We start from the raw sequence: 19,943 nt of genomic DNA, 5'->3' as shown, positions 1-19,943 counted from the left end.
GACCTGCTGGGATCCAGCGATCCTTCCGCCTCAGCCTTCCAAGTAGCCGGAATTACAGGCGCGTGCTACCACGCCCGGCTAATTTTTTGATTTATTGTAGAGATGAGGTTTCGCCTGCCCAGGCAGGTGTCGGACCCACGGGCTCAGGCAATCCACTTTCCTCAGCCTCCCAAAGGCGTGGGATTACAGGCTGAGCCACTGAGCCCGGCTTAATTTTTCTTAATTTACTGAAGAGATGAGGTCTCGCCAAGTTGCCCAGGTTGGTCTCGAACCCCTGGATTCAGGCAGTCCTCTCGTCTCCACCTCCCAAAAAGTGCTGGGATTACAGATGTGAGCCACTGCTCTTGGCAGGACACAGCACTTCTTATGGCTGATGGAAGAAGATGAAATTAACACCAGGATCAGTTTAGTTGACAGCTAACATCAGAGTGCTTGCTCTAAGCTAGTTAATATGTTAAGATTTCACAGGGATTTGTGGTACAAGAAAGCTCTGATGAGTACATTTATCAAATGTGCCAAGCTTAGTGGAAGGTCTTATTAAGAGAAAAAAGACTTAAGACAAAAGCTACTCTACAGCTATATTAGATTACATTGGCACTTGGGAAAGTTAGCTTATAGAGTCAGTTTTGCCACTAAATACAGAACATCAAGTTCTGTGTTTCTCTGGGCCTCAGTTTTCTTATCTGTAAGATAGGTAGAGGTACGGGGTACAGTGGCTCACACCTGTAATCCCAGCACTTTGCGAGGCAGAGACAAGAGGTTGCCTGAGTCACAGGTAACATCATCTCTACAAAAAAAAAAAAAAATTAGCGGGGCATGGTGGCACACGCCTGTGGTTCCAGCTACTTGGAAGGCCGAGATGGAAGGATCACTTGAGCCCAGCAGGCCAAGGCTGCAATGGCTGTGAGCATGCCAGTGTACTCCAGCCTGGGCTACTTGATGAGACCTCATCTCTACAATAAATCAAAATCATTAGTCCAGTGTGGTAGCATGTACCTGAAGTTCTCGCTACTTGGAAGGCAGAGGCAGAAGGATCGCCTGAGCCCAGCAGGTCGACTGGGGTGACCGTGAGCATGCCACTATACTCCAGCCTGGGCAGCAGAGACTCCAACTCAAAAAAAAGAAAAAAACAAAAACAAAAAACGGGCAGAGGTGAACTAGATGACCTCCAAAGTTCCTTTAGATTCTAAAATGCTATCATTTAGCCGGGCTCGGTGGCTCAGCCTGTAATCCCTCACTTGGGGAGGCTGAGGTGAGTGGATTGCCTGAGCCTGCGGGTTCGAGACGCGCCTGGGCAACTTGGCGAGACCTCATCCCTACAATAAATCAAAAATTAGCTGGGTGTGGTAGCGCGTGCCTGTAGTTCCAGCTACTTGGAAGGCTGAGGCGGAAGGATCACCGGAGCCCAGCAGGTCGAGGCTGCGGTGGCTGGGAGCGTGCCACTGCCCTCCAGTCTGGGCAACAGAGACTCCAATTGAAGAAAAAAAAATGCTATCATTTTTTAAATATTTGAAATGTTTATTCAAATGTACTCAAGGCAATCCTGGGACAGAGACGTTCCATTCCAAACCCCGAGACAGCAATACCTTAGGGTGTTTAAGAATTTTCCAAAATAAGGCATCCTTTAGGTTTTCATCCCTTGCCCCAGTATAAAATCTCTACACACATAAAGCGGGGACAGACTTATGGTCCAGATTGACAATGGTTAGTGACAGAGACAGGAAAGATATACTTTATTGTTGCTGCTGGCATCAAATCTAAAAGTTTAGGCTAGCAAGAATGCCTTTCATAAATAACATTCCTTACCTCATCTGTCCCTATCCAATAAAGCCCTTACTTCTCAGCTGAGTTGGTCACATCCATTTTCCCCTTCCTGTCTCTGCTCTTGCTGGTCCCTCCATCTGGAAGGGCAGGGAGGGAAGAATAACGCATGTCCATTATTTCCTTCGAGACCAAGCCCAGTTTCATCAACAAGAATATAAGGAATTTTGAGAGTCCTATGCTACCTTACACTCATGTTTCCGAGTTTATTCATAGAGGTTATTCTCCTGCATAATGAGATTGTAAACACATGGTATTGAGTAGGCACTGAATAAATGCTTTTCTAGTTTATGAGTAGGCAGAATCTTAGAAGGTAAAAGAATAAAAGGTTCAGGCTCCTCCTATCTTTGTCCCACACCAATCCCAAAACTTTTTTCCCTTCTGTTTTCTTTCCTGTCTGTAATCCCCTATCTTCAAACTTACTGTAAGAGCTGATTGCAGGCATGAAAAGACAACACAGTTTGTATTTTTGGTTTCTTATTTTTTCAGTTCATTTCAGTAAAAACATAATATAAAAGGCATTGCCACCATCTTCCCCTCCTGGGGGTGATCCATCAAGCCAGTCTGGGCTGCTCCAGGGGTTCATAGCTCATCGTGAGATATGTGCAGGGCATGGTCACATAGATCTGCAAATAGCACAGAACAATTTAAAGGAAAATGCTACTCTCATACTGATATACGCCACTATCTAGAACATTCCCCAAACCAAACTAACGCACACACCAGCCACCATTCTTCAGAACATATGCTTATAAATGATAACACATCCCTACTGCCCTCTCACCTGTAATCTCAGGTCAGGGGGCCACAAATTCTGAAAGCTAACAGAAAGAGAATGGAGAGGAACAACCGAAGTCCCTAAGCCAAGGGAAATGGAAGCCAGCTCTTGAGCTAATATCAGGATTTCCGGGGTGGGGGTGGGGATGGGTGGGATACAGAATATGCTGGGTTCTACAGGGCTATGAGAACGGAACAGGAGATTCAGTGGGGAGAGCTTACCTGTTCGCTTACTACAAAGTTTATCTTTTACATTGTCAGCCTCTCGGGAAAAGAATTCAATGAGTTCATCTTCGTATTCCTCCACAATGCTCTCACACTGCCAACCCAATGGAGAAAAAAGTGACTCAGGGAAACAAGAGGCCTCCTACCTCCACCTCCAAAGAGGAGGACAAGGATACCGACCCAACTCTGTACTTGGGTCCTCCAACAACTCCCTTAATTTCCGAGAACCATCTACCCAATCCAATAGCTCACCGCAAACTTGAGGGTGCCGCTGATATCTGAATCAATCCGGATGCCTTGCAGGTCCAATTTGTTGGATTCTCCATCCCGGCCCACTACACGAACGTAGTTCTTGCGGTGGGTAGAAGGGTCAATCTGTTCCCCATACTCCTTCATCCGGTCACATATCTCCTCTAGCAGCTCTGTGAGGTGGGCCTCTGAGCGGGCATAAGGCACCTAGAAATGTCCTCAACCTTGGGTCACTCTCTTCTACCTCTGTACATTAGTGATTTACATCCTTACTTTTTCTTCCAAATCTAGCTCAATAAACCTATCCCCAAAAGCCTTTCCTAATTAAAGACAGTATGGTTTATTTGTATACTTTCAAAGTACTCTCAGATATATGATCTTCTTTTACCTCATTATACAGTCCTAAGAAATAAGACAGGTGATTGATGATGGGTCACGCCTTTAATCCCAGCACTTGGGAGGCCAAGGTGAGAGAATTGCCTGAGCTAAGGGTTCGAGACCAGCCTGGGCAACTTGGCGAGACCTCATCTCTACAATAAATTAAAAAAATTATCCGGGCATGGTAGCACGCGCCTGCAGTTCCAGCTACTTGGAAGGCTGAGGCGTAAGGATCACCGGAGCCCAGCAGGTCGAGGCTGCGGTGGCCAACAGCGGCCACTGCACTCCAGTCTGGACAATAGAGTGAGACTCCAACTCCAAAAAAAAAAAAAAAGACTAGTCAAGTGTAGTAGTAAGAAGGGGGAGTTTTTTTTTTTTGTAGAGACAAGGTCTCACAGTGTTGTCTAGGTTGGTCTTAAACTCCTGACCTCAAGCAATCCTCCTGCCTTGGCCTCCCAAAGTGCTGGGATTATAGGCATGAGCTGCTGTGTCCAGCCTATATTCTTTGCCTTTGAATTTCCTTAATTCTTACCAATGAGGGTAACACTTTTTTGTATTAAAATGAGTCATACCTGCGCTCACTAAGAACAGCATCAGAGAGAGAGTGTAGGCTCTGAGGATAACTATTAAAGTACTTGACAGCACCATAACCTTAATGTTTCTTTATATACTGCACACTAAGTACAGCTTTATATACGTGTGTTATATTTTCAAATATATGTCCTAATATTTTAAAATAAGTTTCCAGATTATGAGAATAAGACTTTTTTTTTTTGAGTTGGACTCTCACTCTGTCACCCTTGCTAGAGCGCAGTGGCATGCTCATGGCCACCACAGTCTTGACCTGCTGAGCTCAGGTGATCCTTCCACCTCAGCCTTCCAAGTAGCTGGAACTACAGGCACTTGCCACCACGCCCAGCTAATTTTTTTTTTAAATTGTAGAGAAGACAAGGTCTCACCAAATTGCCCAGGCTGGCCTGGAACCCCTGGACTCAGGCAATCCTCTCACCTAGGCCTCCCAGCGTACTGGGATTATAGGCTTGAGTCACCACGCCCCACCACTGAGGATAAGACCTTTTATTCTTTTTTGAAAGAATGTTTCTTTGTATACCACAGGGCTACAGTAAAAACATGAGTTATACATAGGGATGGGCTGATCAAGACTCCCTGTCTGCTAACACATTCTACAGAAGAAGAAACAACCACAGTATTAAGATCTGAAGCCAGGAAGCAAAGGCAGAGAGCATAAGCCTCTAGTCTCTTTCAAATGAGACAGAGCTCAGTCTTTTAGATAGGTCTTAGGGTCTGATTCTTCATTTCTACTAAACCAAGGTCTTTATTTAGTTGAGTTCGCATTCAAAGTCAGAGTGAATTACTCTATTTGGGGGAACAGTAACAGTTACCTCCACCACTGACTGGCTGCCATCAGGATTGATCCGGAAAGATCCCATCTGAATGGTCTTCTTGGGATCCACCTGGGCAATTTCCCATTCTAGTTCGTCCACCAGAGCCCTGCAAGCTGGTGGAAGGGGAGAGAACGGGGGCAAGGAATAGGGTGGGAGGTGAATGGGCTCAACCCAGGGATTCCCATTCATCCTTCTCCCAGGCCTTGGATCTCACGCCCTCCCCAGGCTGCGTCCTCCCACTTCTTCTCTTTGTGCCTCTACCTCCACAGTGTAGATCCTGGCTCCTCCGAGCCCAGGCAGTTCCCAGCAGGGCCCCCAGAAGCAGGGCCAGCCAACCCCAGCCTTTCTTCTTGAGCATGATGGGGTAGCTCCACCTGGATTTGGGTGGGAATAAAACATAGGTGTGAGAAGACGACTCCATCTTTCCCCCGCTTACCCGTCCCCCCACCCTCCCCGCAGGACTTTCAAAGGCCTCAGTGTGGCTCTGGCTCTACCTCCCAGGGAATGGCCGGGACACAAAGGGGCTCTGTCCCGGCGCTAGATGGCTGCGACTCCCCGGGCGGTGTGTGGAGCGCGATCCCAGGCCTCGGGCCTCAGGCCCAGACACTACGTCGACAGGTGAGGCCCCAGGTGCTGGTCTTGCGGCACGAGATACCCACGGCCCACAGGGCTGTGTGGCCGCCACAGAAAGGACGCTGGCGTAGACGCGAGGACGACGAGCACTGGGGAGCCCCAGCGAGGAGGACATGCGCCACGGGGCCTGTGTGTACCCTGCACCCCCCACCTCTAGCCTACAAGTGAATGCTCGAGCCGACAGCCCCCTTCCAAAACTCCGCCACTGCTTCGCTCTGTCCACCCCAGCCCCGGGCGCGGCCGCCCGCGTCCCACCTCTGCTCCCGGGGCCGCCGCCGTGGCCCGGGCGCTGCAATACCGCCGGACGCTCACTTTGGCCCCGGTGGCCCGAAACTGCACCTGGCTGAGGGCTGTCCGGGCTTATCCGGAGCACTTCGCTGCCTTCCAGACACCGGTGCCCGGCGACCGCCCCGACCCGGCTGCCGGACCCCAAGTGACGCCGAAGCGGGGATCGGGTGCACGGCCGTGCGAGCCCCCACCGCGCGCCGACCCCGACCCGCCCCTCCAAACTCTCGCGCGAGCAGGCAGCCCAGGAGCGGCTCCGAGGCAGCAAGGACCCCGGTCGCCCGCCGAAGGACCCAGACTTGCGTGGCGAACAGCTCCACGTGGCCACCAGGGGTCAGCCAAAGAATAGGAGTGGTCTGAAGCGAGGACGGAGCCGGCGTGCTGCAGGGAGCGGCCCGGCGCGCGCGCGCGCATCGGCCTAGGTGGGCCAGGACCTCCCGAACGGTGCGCCGCGGCCGTGAGCAGCCCAGGTTCCCGGACACGGGAAACTACGTCTCCCAGGAAGCACCGCAGCGCCAGGCCTGCCCTGGCCACAGCTCCAGGTCTCAAGATACCCTGGGAGTTGTAGTTTGTCAGCTTACAGTTAACGGGAATCCATCCTATCACCTTCCTATCTCTGACTCAGGCTATGAGGCAGCTACAGCAAAGATCTAACACTGTCCAGGAAAGGCATATAGTCCTCCCATGTCCCGTAGCTTTGGATTCCAGAGCTTTGCCTTCATTTTCAGGTGGGGATTTGAACACAATCTTAGTTTTTCCAGTCACAACAGGAAGCCAAAACAGAGGAGAGGACTGAAGTCAGAGGACACACGCTAGCTCTCTAACAAGACGGATTATAGAAAACATTTTTGCTTTTATTTTATAAAACATGCGGTTTAAAACAAAATTTTAAAAAACAAAACATGGGACAGGAGAGTGGATGGAAGACAGATGCTTCTCAGCTGTCAGCAGGAATAAAGGAAGCCAGCAGCTAAGCTTTGTCCAGGATCCAAAGGCCCTTTTGGCAACGGGATTGGCAACATTGGTTTGTGTGGGCCACCACGACCCTAAGTACTGGACCCTCCAGGCATCCCTCAAGCAGTTGGTAGTTTGAGCTAAGTCTTGAGCTACCATTGTATCCTCTGTCACTGACCAGGACTGCAATCCCCAGTCAGCTAGGAACTAAGAGTTTTGGTTCCAGGAGCTTCTATGCTTGGATATTAATCACCCAGGATATTTATTATGAATACCAATTCCTTTCCATCTGGGTCAATTTGAGATTCTGTTTGTGACTCACTATTTTGCAAAGGATGAAGAAGGAATCTGGCTTCTAGAACCTTTGTAACAATGCTGTTGCATTCCGGTTATAAATAGCACCATCTGTAGACCCTGAGCAGGTCCAATTCTGGAAGTGGACAGGGAATAGCTAACTTGGGACGCCACCTCCCAGTTCTGGGGCCACAGAACACTAAGGGAGAGGGCGGTGGTTCTTTGGGAGAGGGGAGGTCAGAGCGCCAGCACTGAGGAGAAGACAGCTGCATCTGTCAGAGACAAAACCAAGAGCATGACTCTTACTGCAAGTGGAGAAAAAGCACCCTCTCATAGTCATCAAGGAAAAATGCAAGAGACAAGAGGGCTTGGACCTCCCCTAAGCATTTTAGAACGGGCAAGAGGAAATTATAGGACCAACGGAGAGTTTCAGTAATAAAACGGATTTCAATAAATGTTAAGAGGATTGAGTGCTTTGTAAACTGTTAAGTGCTTTACAAATATAGGGCAGGGCAGGCACTGTTATCATCATCATCATTATTATTGTGATGGGTATAATCTCCATATATGCAATCAAAATTCACCCAGTCCAGTTTCTCTTGTCCCATCCCAGATCTTACTCTTGGGACTTGTCTGGCCCTCAGGCTCAGGCACCTTCCAGTCCATCTTTCGGCCCTTCTCGTAAAGACCCTTGAGCACCTTGTGGAAAGACTCAGGCTCAGTGCCATTCTTGCTTAGCTCCAGATACTTTCGGTAGAGCTGAAGGGCTGTGCGAGCATCCTCAATACTGTCATGGGTCTCCCCTTGAATCTTCAGGTCTAGGGTAAGTAGAGGTGGAACAGTTTGGGACTTAGTAAAGGGAAGTAGGAACATGTCCCTCCACTCCAACTCCTGACTTCCAGAAAACAATAAAAAACCAGACTGCCCTTAAGGAAAAGAGTCAAGACCTTTCCTAGTTGCACAGAAAAGATACTAACGCTAATTAAATCCATTAGTAGAGCACGGCACAGTGGCTTGCGCCCGTAGTCCCAGCACTTTGGGAGGCTGAGGTGAGAGGACTGCCTGAAACCACGGGTTTGAGACCAGCCTGGGCAACATGGCAAGACCTCGTCTTTACAATAAATAAAAAAATTAGCTGGGCATGGTGGCGTATGCCTGTGGTTCCAGCTACTTGGAAGGCTGAGGCGGAACGACTGTCTGAGCCCAGCAAGTTGAGGCTGCGATGGCTGTGAGTGTGCCATTGCACTGCACTGCACTGCGACAGAGTAAGACTCTAACTCAAAAAAATAAAAATAAATAAATAAATAAAATCCGTTAGTGACTCTCACCACTAACTCAGAATCTTCCCTTCTCCCACTTAGTCCTTCAACACTTTCCCTGCTCTTAATGTACATCGTGGGGACCTACAAGGCAGAGCAACTCACCTAGGAAGTACCAAGCAAGGAATCGCAGGGAAATCATTCGTTTTCGGGGCATGTGGAACAGGTAGACAGTGTCAAGGACTTGGTCCTTGGGCACCTGGCAAGGATAAAAGAGTGGCAGACTGAAGGTAAAGGATCTATAAGTTATCATTCTCCAAAAGCACGATGTATACCCTGAGCATCCCACCCTCAAAAGAAAACTCTTCAATGAGCCCTGTCCAAACCATGAGGTTGATGACCCGGAAGTCCTTCTGCAGGCCATGACCCACAAACTTGACTCCAATGTCAATGAGAAAACGAAGTTTTAAGTAAGTAGACTTGAGAGTTGTGAGGTGCTTAGAGGAAATTTTGGCATCCAGGTCTCCAGGCTTTATCCCAGAGTACTGAGTCAAGTAATCCACCACCTAGGATTAGAGAAGAAGACAAGCCACTCAGAAGTAAGGTGCAGAGTCTCCTCCCATTATTCTCCTCTGGATTCTTGAGCACTCTACATAAGCACAGGGTCTGCCTCACTTGCACCTCCATATCCTAGTACCTGCTCTTGGGTGGAGATGTAGTCATCAATGAAGGGGATACCCTCATTGGGTCCCTGGCCCCTAACACAGGTAATCCTTGCTACTGACATCTGGCTTGGTTTAATAGTGGACTTGGTACCATCACTGCGTAACTCTGCTTCTTCCTACATGAGAAGAGTTAATAAGGAAATCAGAGACATGCTTATAGCTCCTAATATCTGCAAGATTCTATCCCAATGTCCCATCCTTTTGGTCTTGGTTACCTCATTAAGGGTGACAAACTCAGCATCCAGACCCACTAGGTCCCCAACCTGTGGCATCTCATTCAGCATCAGTGGAATAAAGGTAGTATGTGTTTTCCGCTGCTTCCGTGCCAGTGACGCTTCAGCCAGCAGGACACTTGCCTCAATAGGGTTCTTGACTGGAAGGGAGAATGCAGATCACAAAGCACTGGGATAGGGAAGTGACCAGGGTTCAAGCCCAGGGTAGCTAATTGAGACTCTGGATCTACCCTCAATAATCAAAGCATGTGAGTAAAAAGATCACATCTGATGAATGGGACAGGTAGACAGAGCAGGTCAAATCAGAAAATTATCAATAAATATGCTAAGAAAAAGCTAGGAAGACCATAGAGAAGAAATAATAAGATTTTCACTTTAGATCTTAGTTTAGAAAATCCAGAAAAATAAGGTTACAGAAAAACTATGGTTTAAAGGTACCAAACAGAGGCTGGGTGTGGTGGTTCATCCCTATAATCTCAGCACTTTGGAAGGTTGAAGTAGGAGGATTGCTTAAGCCCAGAAGTTGAAGCCAAGCCTGGGGAACATAGCGAGACCTCATCTCCAAAAATAAATAAATAAAGTTACCAAACAAGGACTCAGTAAGGAGCTCATCTCCAAAAGAAGAGATCTTCACTTTGGGGATGAGAATGGTTAGACTCAAAATCATAACTAAGCCATTTTTATTTTTTGGTTTTTTTTTTTTTTAAAGAAGCAAGGTCCTCACCAGGTGGGGTAGTTCATGCCTATAATCCCAGCATTTTGGGAGGCAGAGGCAAGAGGATTGCCTGAGCCCATGGTTTTGAGACCAGCCTGGGCAACTTGACGAGACCTGGGTAACTTGGTAAGACCTCATCTCTACAATGAATTAAAAAAAAATTAGCTGGGTGTGGCGTTATGCACCTGTGGTTCCAGCTACTTGGGAGGCCGAGGCAGAAGGATCTCCTGAGCCCAGTGGTCAAGGCTGCAGTGACCATGAGCATGCTACTGCACTCCAGCCTGGGCAACAGAGTGAAACTCCGACTCAAAAATAAAAAATAAAAATAAAAAAACAAGGTCTTGCTCTGTTGCCCAGGCTGGATTTCAGTGGCATAATCAAAGCTCACTACAGTTTCCAACTCCTGGGCTTAAGCAGTACTTCTACTTCACCCTCTCAAGTAGTTGAGACTACAGGTGCATGTCACCATACCATTTTGATCAAACTTCCTCCCTCACCCCTTTCCCACTCCACTCTGAGGATTTCCAGCTTCTAAGTTCAAGGTCTGGTAAGCAAGAATCTCTTCAGTACTCCCAGGAATATTAACACTGGTTACCAATCCCAAATATTGACAAGTGAGGTCCCAGATGTCATCCTGAAGCCCAATATCAACTACCCACACCCTTGGGTCTACTATGTGCCACTCACTGTTCAGGTTGTATCTGGAATTGAGATTCCTTTTGACATAGTAAAGGATAGCAGGTACTTTCCAATTCATGTCAAACTGCACCGCTTCATGCTACAGAAGAGAAAAAGCACTCTTGGCCCACATACATGCCCCTTTTTCCTTTTCCCCAAGTCAGGCAGAGACCAGGACTCAGGTACTATTTTTAACTCAGCTAATGTTTTTTATCCTGAGAAACCCTTCCTTCCCCCTCGAATCTGCCTGGCATTCTTTAGGGCCCCAAGGATGAGAATGCTAACAAAAGGGAACACGAAAGGGGGAAGCAAACATGTTGCAACTAACCTTATCAATAGGTTCAATAAGAAAGTCGTTAAATAGATACCACTGCTGGTGAGTAACACCCTGTGAGGATACAGAGAGAGACAGTGGAGTTGCAAACTGACAGCTGAACACTTCTGTCTCAGACTCAAGAACAAACCTGGGACGCCACTGTGGCCATCCTAGGAATGTCCCTGCCCTGTACCACCTCACTCACCTCCTTGCGCTGGTGGTAGGTCTCTCCAACTTTGATGTGAGCCACCAGGCTGCCCCCTGTGCGTGAGTCCAGGATGTGTACCACAGTAGCCATCAGGTCATACACATAGACACCATGCTCCTCCTCTGCCCTGGCTGGGCCCCACTGTGAGGGGGGTACCCAGGCTGCTAAGCTAAGTTTAAGGGTGGGGAAGGAAGGGGAACAGGGACGGGGCCAGGGAGTTGGGGGTACAGGGTGGGTTACCTTCATCCTAGCTCATCTATGACTCCCACCACTGAATTGAGTCATCTGGAAAATCCCACACTGGTAACTATTAGGCTGGATTCCCTTCCTTCTCTCTCTGCCAAGGTCCACCTTCCCCCTGCCCTGCTTCACCTTCTGCCCAAACTTCTCGCCCTTATTCCCATTCCTCTTCCCAGATTTTCAACAACCTGCAACTCATCCCCATCAGTCCAATTGCAAACATCCAATCCTTTGTTCTTGGTCATCTTCATGCGAATGGAAAACGGAAGCCAGACGTTCTTCAACTCCTCAACGGAAGGACACAGCAGCAAACCCTCTGGACTCCCTAGCTCCTTCCTATGAGGTCAGAAGAATTGGAAATTTGTTTCGAAGAGATCTAGCTAGTGACAAGAGGAGCCACGAGGTAGTTCAATTTTTTGACAACTGCCAAGACAGCACCTACCAATCAGCCAAAGCAAATTCCTTGCTCTTGGCAATTTCCCCACCATGCTTCTTTACTGTCATCTTGAAGGCAACCTGAACGCAAAGAAAAAATATCTGATTTCTCAGGAACATAATCATACACAGAGTCCAGAAGGGGCAGAAAACTAACAAGTACTCCCAAAGCCCTGTTTCTAGCCTGGTCCTTACCTCAGCTTGCATCCTCCAGAAATCAGCCTCTTTTGAGCTATTCACCTCACAATTGATGACAAGAATATCCGGCAGATGGCGGATGTTGCGAGTCTGAATCTGAGAGGACAGAACAAACAAGGAATGGCAGGGAGTGTCCAGGGAAAGAATCCTGGACAAGAACATGGGTCTGTATCTATGGGATGGGGGTCCGCCCATCCCATAGATCCCTGAATGGCAGTGCTGACACAGCCAGCCCCAGAGGAGACAGTGGCTAAGTCCCCAACATGGCAGGACCCTAGTCCAGTGCAACAGCCACTCACCGTGGGCTGGTACTTTTCACAGTTGTCACACCAGGCTTGTGTATTCTGCTCCAGGCAGATGCTTCGCTTCAGCACCTGAGCAAAGTCATAGTTCTTCCCAGTTTTATCTGAGGGGAAATTAGAGGCTTCACTCCTGGTTCTCCCTCTACCCACAGTTAGCCCCTCAACGCCCACTCCCTGATGTTACAGGACATTCAGGGGAGGCTTCCCAACCCCGCTGCAGGGTACACCACTGTGGCTACCATCAGGGTAGGAGAGCGTGAAGAGCAGGGTGGATGAGGCACGCACAGTCTCACTGCCACAGCGGCATAGGCTGCAGTTCTCCATCTCACAGCTGAACAGCTGCCCGATGACAGAGTCCCCTGATGAACAAAAGCTGCTAAGAGTGGAGGGGGGATACATGAGCATGGAGGGAGTTAGGAGACCCTTTAAGTCACAGAGGGGCCTGTCACGGTAATTTTAACGATTCCTATCCCGATTTCATACCTGCCTCCAGCACCTCGATAAGCCTGTGGCACTTCCAGTTCCTGCATATCCTGATGCAGCTGGGTGAGAATGAAGCGATTCCACCTCTGAATGAGCCTGGCCAGATTGCCCTTGCCTGAAGCCTCATCTGAGTCAGCCAGGATCAGACCAAGAGCTGAGGCCTCGGGGATGGTACGGAATGCCCGAAGAAAATTATTGCCCTGGAAGTGTGTTGATGGAAAGGGGTTGCTATTTTCTATTTTGTGTTCATCTGTATAGCTTGTCCCTGCCTACGGACTACCTCCCTTACCCTTCCTTTTTTTTTTCTGAGTGGGAGTCTCACTCTGTCATCCAGGCTGGAGTGCAGTGGCACGCTCATGGCCACCGCAGCCTCGACCTGCTGGGCTCAGGCGATCCTTTCACCTCAGCCTTTCAAGTAGCTGGGACTACAGGTGTGCGCCACTATCCCTGGCTAATTTTTTAATTTATTGTAAAGATGTCTCACCAAGTTGCCCAAGCTGGTCTCAAACCAATAGGCTCAAGCAATCCTCTCATCTCAGCCTCCCAAAGTGCTGGGATTATAGGTGTGAGCCACCGTGCCCAGCCTACCTTCCATTTTAAGTGTCCCAGGTCTCCAGGCACTGACCTGGCAAGGGTCACCACGAGAGAGGTCCAACATGTGGAAGAGGAAGCCCAGCTCACATGCCAGGCAGAATTCCTTCTGGCAAAGGTGGTTCTGGATTAAACACCGAACAGGCTCCAGGAAATAGAGCACCTGGAGGGACAAGCAGGAGAACTGGTGCAGGAAACTGGGAGGGGGAAGAGGAGTGACGTGGGGGTCAAGTGAGCTGATGAGAAATACAAAGCAGTAGTAGTCCACCGAAGCCGTGGAGCTCACTGTGGAGACTTGACGGTTGTGGGTACAAGAACAAATGGCAGAGAAGACCATGGTGAAGTGGGCCTGGTCGAGGGGATCTGGAAAGAGCAGGGGCCACAAGGAGGAAGAAAGGCAGCGGGCATATTCAAGTCTTGGGAAGCCCTATTCCTTACCTGGATCATGCAGTTACAGTAGGCATTGGGGATGTGGGGCTCTAATCCGGCAAACAGGGTCTTATTGTAATGTTTGAAGTCAAAGTCCTCTAGCCCTAGTTTGGAATATTTGATGGTCACCTGAAGTAGAAACAGTCTGAGCAAGACAGGGATATCCTGCGAGTCCCCAGATCCTCCCAGGAGCTAAAGCCTTCCCCAGAACCTGGTGGTACGGATCTTTCGATCCTTTCCCATATGACCCCCTTCTCAGGATACCTTTCCCCACATCCCACAGGGCCCCTGCTTTGGTGTCCCCAGCACCTTGCGGTATTTCTTAGAAACCATGTGGAGATGTGGCTCCTCTTCCCGCCCTACCGGTGACTCAGTGACCTGGCTGAAGCTGTCAAATTCACTGTCTGACTCCTTGAGTCGGTAAGGAATCTAGGGATTTAAAAAAGAAGTAACCTTGTTGGATGCCCATTCATCCCTACCTTTATCCTAACACCAAAACAGCCGCCAAATCCTGAACCTCCTATTTTCACAGCATTCTCAGCATCCACTGCCTTCTTTTTACTTCCTCCACCATCCCTCAACTGAACCACAGGAGGACACCCGTGATGGTGTCCATGCTGGACTCCCTGAATTCGCTCTGTCCAGCATACCACTACCAAACTAACTCCCCCCAAATACTGCTTTCTGTGCATTACTTCTTCCACTACACTGCCGTGTTCAAGGCTTTAATCTCTCACTACTGCCTAATATCAGCAGTTGCTTCACCAGGACTGGTATACTCAAAGTCCCCCCAGCCCCAGACATGGCTTCTTACAATTTTTTTTTTTTTTTTTTGAGACAGCAACTCACTCTGTTGCCCAAGCTGGATTGCAGTGTGGCAATCATAGCTCACTGTAACCTTGACCAAGTGATGCTCCTGCCTCAGCCTCCCGAGTAGCCAGGACTGCAGATGTGTGCCACCACGCTGGGCTTATTTTTTATTTTTTTTACTTATTTATTTTTAATTATAAAGATGCAGGTTACAATTCAGGGTTAGCTATACAAATGTTGATTATGCAGGTACCCTAATTTTTTATTTTTAAAAAATTTTGTAGAGATGGGGTTTTGCTGTGTTGCCCAGACTGGTCTCGAATTCCTGGGTTCAAGGACTCAAGTGATCCTCCTGCCTCGGACTTTGAAATGCTGGGATCACCAGCATGAGTCACTACACCCAGCTGCCTGTCTTTTGCATTCATGTCTCTTGAGACTGTTATTAACACTTTTCTCTCATCTGGAATATCTCTTCTCTTACTATCTACTTACCTACTTGTTTTTCCAGCTCCATATGCTTATCTTTCATTACTCCTTTCCTGACCACTCTACCTTAGACAAACATTTTCCCTCTAAACAGCTCTGGCAGTGAATGCTTTTGATATTCCTTTAGCATTTAACCACAGGATGTAAATGATTTCTGATATGGCTATGTTTTATATTCATCAACCAAATACTTAATTTCCTAAGAGCAAGGACCTTAGCTTGTATATCTTTTTTTTTTTTGAGTAGGAGTCTCACTCTCTCACCCAGGCTGGAGTGTAGTGGCACGCTCACGGCCACTGCAGCCTCAACCTGCTGGGCACCAGTGATCCTTCCACCTCAGCCCTCTAAGTAGCTGGAACTACAGGCATGCGCTATCGTGCCCAGCTAATTTTTTAATTTATTTATTGTAGAGACGAGGTCTTGCCAAATTGCCCGGGCTGGAGCTTATATATCTTTGAATCCTCTCTCACATCTAGCATAGTTCCTTCAATCCAGAAGGTCCCCAAAAGCCCTTACCAGCTGTCTAAAAACAAAGGACTAGTAAAGGAAGAAGGAGAAATGCCAGTGGGCTGGGGTAAGGGCTGACCCTCTCCACTCTGAACACACCTGATTGCGCAGCCTGGTGCGGGGGTTGGGTGCGTAGCCAATGAAGCCCACCTTCTTCATAGTGCGCAGAATCTCTGCATCCACAGGGGGTGCTCGCCTAGAATCCAGTATATTTCTAGGGCTTGAAGGGTTGTGGTATCCACCCATCCACTCCCCAACCCCCGAGGGTCCAGAAGAAAGAAAACACCAAAGGCAGACAAAAATCAGGAAAGCAGTAGAATAATAATAGGGCTAGCAGAGAATTCTGGTATCTTAGCCCTTTCCCCCTCCCTCCTTTCGGCCCAGAGGTAAGGTACAACCTGGGAGCTGGAGCGGAGTTGGCAGCAGGCCAATCAGAGAGGAGCGTGTCAGTGGTGAGCGGGACAGGGATGAGGGACAGAGGCAGCAGGTCCTGGCTCCAGTCCAGAGGAGGCAGTGAGTCCACAAGACAAGGCAAAGCAAACTCAGTCTCACGGGAATAGGGGTTGAAGGAAGGCTCAGGGGAATCAGTCCAGAGGTGCACGCAGCCCTCAGAATCCCCAAAGGCCAGGGCCTGCTTGCTGGCTGATACATCAAATGTCATTAGCAGAGGCCCCACAGGGTTCACATGAAAGATATCTGCTGGGTTGGCCAGGCCTGTGGGCTCACAGAACTGGCACTGCCCTAGGAAGGAGAAAGAAACCCACTGAGCCCTGGAAAATGAAGGGGAGCCGTTCCTTTGTTCCCTTCCTACCCTCTTCACCTGATATCAAGGCAGGATGGGCCCCAAATCCATGCCTAGAGATAGAGAGACTGTCATCTGATGCCTTCCCATAAACCACAGGATGATCTACTACCCGCAAAATCAACTCTAGAGTTATTTTGCCTACTCCTTCTTTATCTTCTTCCATGCTCCTCACACCCAAGGAGAAAACAAAAGCTCTCATCTCTGATCAAACCCACATAAAACCCCGGGACCCCCAACAAAGAGGTCCCTGGAGGAGTACTCCCTTCTGGTGCCCAGTTCTGCTTGCTCACTGATCCCTCCTTCCCAGTCCTATGGGCCCCTCATACCTGACTGAGAGATGATGGCAAGACGAGAAGTATATGTAGGAATGAAGCGCAAGAAGGCAGGATCCACGTGAACTTGAAGCGGAGTGATAGCACGCATCATGCGCAAATCATACACCTTGAGGAAACGGTCGCAGGCCAGGCCAGTGAGGCGGCTAGAGAAGCCACAGGTGGCCAGCAGGTTGCCATGCACGTCGAAATCTGACAGACTCCCTGAGTAGGCGTCAAACTCATGCTCCACCTTAAAAGTACGGAGGTCTCGCAGGGAAACCTACAGGAGACATAACTCAGCTATCTGCAAATACTCTTATGAAGAAGAGTACCTGCCACCTACCTAGCCTTGTGAGAGCCCTACCAAAGGAACTAAGGCCCTAGGACACAACACAGCAGAAAAGGCAAACAGAAGCCAAGGGCTGGAAGGGACCCAGAGAGGATGCTTGTTTACCCTTTTGCCTCCAAGGTGCCTCGTTATGATAGAAAACATCAGGCTGCAAGATAATCTCACAGTATAACATGGCTGAGTAAGATGTGAATTCACACCTCTCATCCCTCATCTCCAATTCAACTACACCCCAAGAGCTGAGAGAAAGCAGAGCCCAATCACACATCCAGTGAAACAGGGCCCTGTGGTGGGAGGAGACATGGAACTTGGCCACCTTGCCAGATGTGTGGCCACAGAAGAAGAAGCGATTTGTCTGTCTCATGATGGTGACTCCAGGTGTCTCAACTGCATACTGGAGAGGGAAGCAGGAAAAACCAGTGAGAGGAATGATTTTTCCCACAGACCAAAGGAACAGAAAGGTCACACCCAAGTTACCAGCCCAAGTACACCCTGCCCCCTTCAATAACCTTAGATCCTCATGGACCTTTCCTGCCCCAGGCTGGTACCTTCTGAGTCTCCTGGACAGTGTTAAGATCGACCTCCAATATGTGGCTCTGCAGTCCGCCAACGAGTAGCGTGCTGCTATCAGTCAGGAGAAGACTGTGCATATCCTCACTCTCATCCAGCCTGTTGGGGTCAGGAAAGGCTGAGGGGCCGGGGTCTCATGAGCTGCCAGAACCCTAGCCTTCCCTCCCTAGCAGGCACTCTCTTTCCCAGTCCAGAGCTGAGAAGCCACTTACAGGTAATCAAATATAATCAGGCCTCCACGGGCCATATACTTGAGGTTGTTCTTGGTGAGAAAAAGGATGCCATTCTCCAGACTCTGAATCTGCCGAATGTCATCACTGCCATTGACCTGGAAGGATGAGTAGCGCTCCAAGGCTGGACCAAAAAATGAGGTGGCATGGCCCTGGAGGGGACAAAGATCACAGAGACATTCTGAGCAGGGGGGCAGGACCATCCCACATCCAGGGCAGGGACTGAACATGGCTCAGCCTTTCCCATTTCTTGCTTGGGCTTTGAGGCTAGGAAACAGTCAATCTTAGAGATAAAGACACCAGTCATAATGTCTTATGTTTGTTTAATGCATCCCAAAGTACTTTTGTTAACTCTCCTTCATTTCATCCTCACAATGACTCTGCTGAATGGCTAATAGCTCTGTTGATGAGAACAGTATAAGAGAAGATCAGGAGCAAGGTCTGGTTCTCTACTGGCCAGTTGGCTTTTTTTTTTTTTGAGTTGGAGTCTCACTTTGTTGCCCAAGCAGGAGTGCAACTCATAGTCACCCCAGTGTCGACCCTCTGGGCTCCGACAATCCTTCCGCCTCAGCTTTCCAAGTAGCCAGGACTATAGGCACATGCTACCATGCCTGACTAAATTTTTTTATCTTTATTGTAGAGACGAGGTCTTGCCAAGTTGCCCGGGCTGGTCTCAAATCTGCACGCTCAGTTAATCCACTCACCTGAGCCTCCCAAAGAGCTGGGATTACAGGGGGAGCCACCGAGCCCAGCCCAGCTGGCTTTTTTATGTTCCGCAGTCAAGTCTTAATCTCTACCAACCATCTGGGAAATGGGTACCGTGGGTCACAGGGTGGAACAGAAAGAACATGAAACTCATTCCTCCCTTGGCTTCTATGATGCCACTTGCCCCCGGCGGTTTCTCCCCTGACTCTTAATTCATACCTTCTCCTTATGCGCTTCTCTTCAGCTGACCACTTTTGAAACATGGCTGTTCCCAGCCAACTATCTTCTCACTCTACTTGTCTTCCTATGCAATCTCATCCACTCTCAAAGTTAACCATCCATCTTAAAGCTGGTTTAAGTTTCTCTCCTTCCCTAGCCCAGGACACTGCCTCAAGCTTCAGATTTATGCATTCAAACACAGTCAGCTCTCTGTGGGCTCCACAAATATGAATTCAACCAACCACAGACAGAAAATATTTTAAAAACAAAAATAATACAATAAAAAGCAATACAAATTTTAAAGTTATAGTAAAGCAATTATTTGCATAGCATCTACACTGTATTAGGTATAAGTAATCTAGAGATGATTTAAAGTATACAGGAGGATGTGCATAGTTTATCCCACACCATTTTTTTTGGTTTTTATATTTTGTTTTACAGTTGAAGTCTCACTCTGTCACCCAGACTGGAGTGCAGTGGCATGCTCACGGCCACCGCAGCCTCAACCTGCTGGGCTCAGGTGATCCTTCAGCTCAGCCTTCCAAGTAACTGGAACCACAGGCATGTGTCACCACGGCAAGCTAATTTTTTTGATTTAGTGTAGAGACAAGGTCTTGCTAAGTTGCTAAATCTGGTCTCGAACTGCTGGGCTCAGGAAATCCTCTCACCTTTGCCTTCTAAAGTGCTGAGATTACAGGCGTGAGCCACCATGCCTGAACCTACACCATTTTATATAATGGATTTGAGCATCTTTGGATTTTGGTATATTGGGGGGGCTGGAACCAACTCCCCCTGGATACTAAGGGATGACTGTATCCACTAAATTATATATCTCACCAGAACCTCAAACTTATTACATTCTAAATTAAATTCACCATATTTTTTTTTTTTTTTAGTTGGAGTCTCACTCCATTGCCAGGCGGGAGTGCAATGGCATGCTCACGGCCACCACAGTGTCGACCTGCTGGGCTCCAGCAATCCTTCCGCCTTAGCCTTCGAAGTAGGTGGAACTAGGTGTGCGCCACCACGCCTGGCTAATTTTTTGTTTGATTATAGAGACGAAGTCTTGCCAAGTTGCCTGGGCTGGTCTCGAACCCGCAGGCTCAGGCAATCC

General features: G+C 48.6%; 2 protein-coding genes across 7 annotated transcripts in view; both read right to left on the bottom strand.

The window, feature by feature from the left end:
- Positions 1-1,497: 1,497 nt before the first annotated feature.
- CNPY2 (canopy FGF signaling regulator 2) lies at positions 1,498-6,256 on the bottom strand. Of its 3 annotated transcripts, none has more exons than XM_008070208.2 (6): positions 5,745-6,256; positions 5,118-5,230; positions 4,854-4,969; positions 3,076-3,279; positions 2,821-2,917; positions 1,498-2,447 (listed from the first exon to the last, which is right to left on the bottom strand). In XM_008070208.2, exons 2-6 carry the CDS (start codon positions 5,212-5,214, stop codon positions 2,404-2,406), a joined length of 558 nt encoding a protein of 185 aa, XP_008068399.1. In that variant the 5' UTR covers positions 5,215-5,230; positions 5,745-6,256; the 3' UTR covers positions 1,498-2,403. The 3 variants fall into 3 exon arrangements, with proteins under 3 accessions (XP_008068399.1, XP_021574025.1, XP_021574031.1); XM_021718350.1 differs by having other exon boundaries at positions 1,498-1,901; positions 5,745-6,209; XM_021718356.1 differs by having other exon boundaries at positions 5,802-6,017.
- A 370-nt stretch (positions 6,257-6,626) lies between these two features.
- The window catches only part of PAN2 (PAN2 poly(A) specific ribonuclease subunit), a 17,509-nt gene continuing 4,192 nt past the window's right edge, over positions 6,627-19,943 (bottom strand). The window contains exons 3-26 of one of the 4 annotated variants that reach the window (XM_021718282.1): positions 17,888-18,057; positions 17,654-17,774; positions 17,422-17,499; positions 16,769-17,036; positions 16,036-16,378; positions 15,737-15,833; positions 14,144-14,263; positions 13,844-13,963; positions 13,440-13,568; positions 12,815-13,014; positions 12,571-12,707; positions 12,329-12,435; positions 12,027-12,125; positions 11,839-11,912; positions 11,585-11,732; positions 11,154-11,297; positions 10,961-11,020; positions 10,642-10,732; positions 9,222-9,379; positions 8,979-9,122; positions 8,668-8,847; positions 8,447-8,540; positions 7,643-7,840; positions 6,627-7,294 (exon numbers count right to left, since the gene is read on the bottom strand). In XM_021718282.1, coding sequence (XP_021573957.1) covers positions 7,260-7,294; positions 7,643-7,840; positions 8,447-8,540; positions 8,668-8,847; positions 8,979-9,122; positions 9,222-9,379; positions 10,642-10,732; positions 10,961-11,020; positions 11,154-11,297; positions 11,585-11,732; positions 11,839-11,912; positions 12,027-12,125; positions 12,329-12,435; positions 12,571-12,707; positions 12,815-13,014; positions 13,440-13,568; positions 13,844-13,963; positions 14,144-14,263; positions 15,737-15,833; positions 16,036-16,378; positions 16,769-17,036; positions 17,422-17,499; positions 17,654-17,774; positions 17,888-18,057 — 3,315 coding nt within the window. In that variant the 3' untranslated portion in view covers positions 6,627-7,259. Of the gene's footprint in view, positions 7,295-7,642; positions 7,841-8,446; positions 8,848-8,978; positions 9,123-9,221; positions 9,380-10,641; positions 10,733-10,960; positions 11,021-11,153; positions 11,298-11,584; positions 11,733-11,838; positions 11,913-12,026; positions 12,126-12,328; positions 12,436-12,558; positions 12,708-12,814; positions 13,015-13,439; positions 13,569-13,843; positions 13,964-14,143; positions 14,264-15,736; positions 15,834-16,035; positions 16,379-16,768; positions 17,037-17,421; positions 17,500-17,653; positions 17,775-17,887; positions 18,058-19,943 lie in introns of all 4 variants that reach the window. The other 3 variants (XM_021718278.1, XM_021718273.1, XR_002482624.1) reach the window with 3 other exon arrangements.

The sequence above is a fragment of the Carlito syrichta genome, unplaced genomic scaffold (genome assembly GCF_000164805.1).
Source record: "Carlito syrichta isolate Samal-C Ts95f unplaced genomic scaffold, Tarsius_syrichta-2.0.1 Scaffold111560, whole genome shotgun sequence".
Lineage (NCBI taxonomy): Eukaryota > Metazoa > Chordata > Mammalia > Primates > Tarsiidae > Carlito > Carlito syrichta.
The sequence above is the reverse complement of the archived record's forward strand: the minus strand, read 5'-3'. Positions and strand labels throughout refer to the sequence as shown.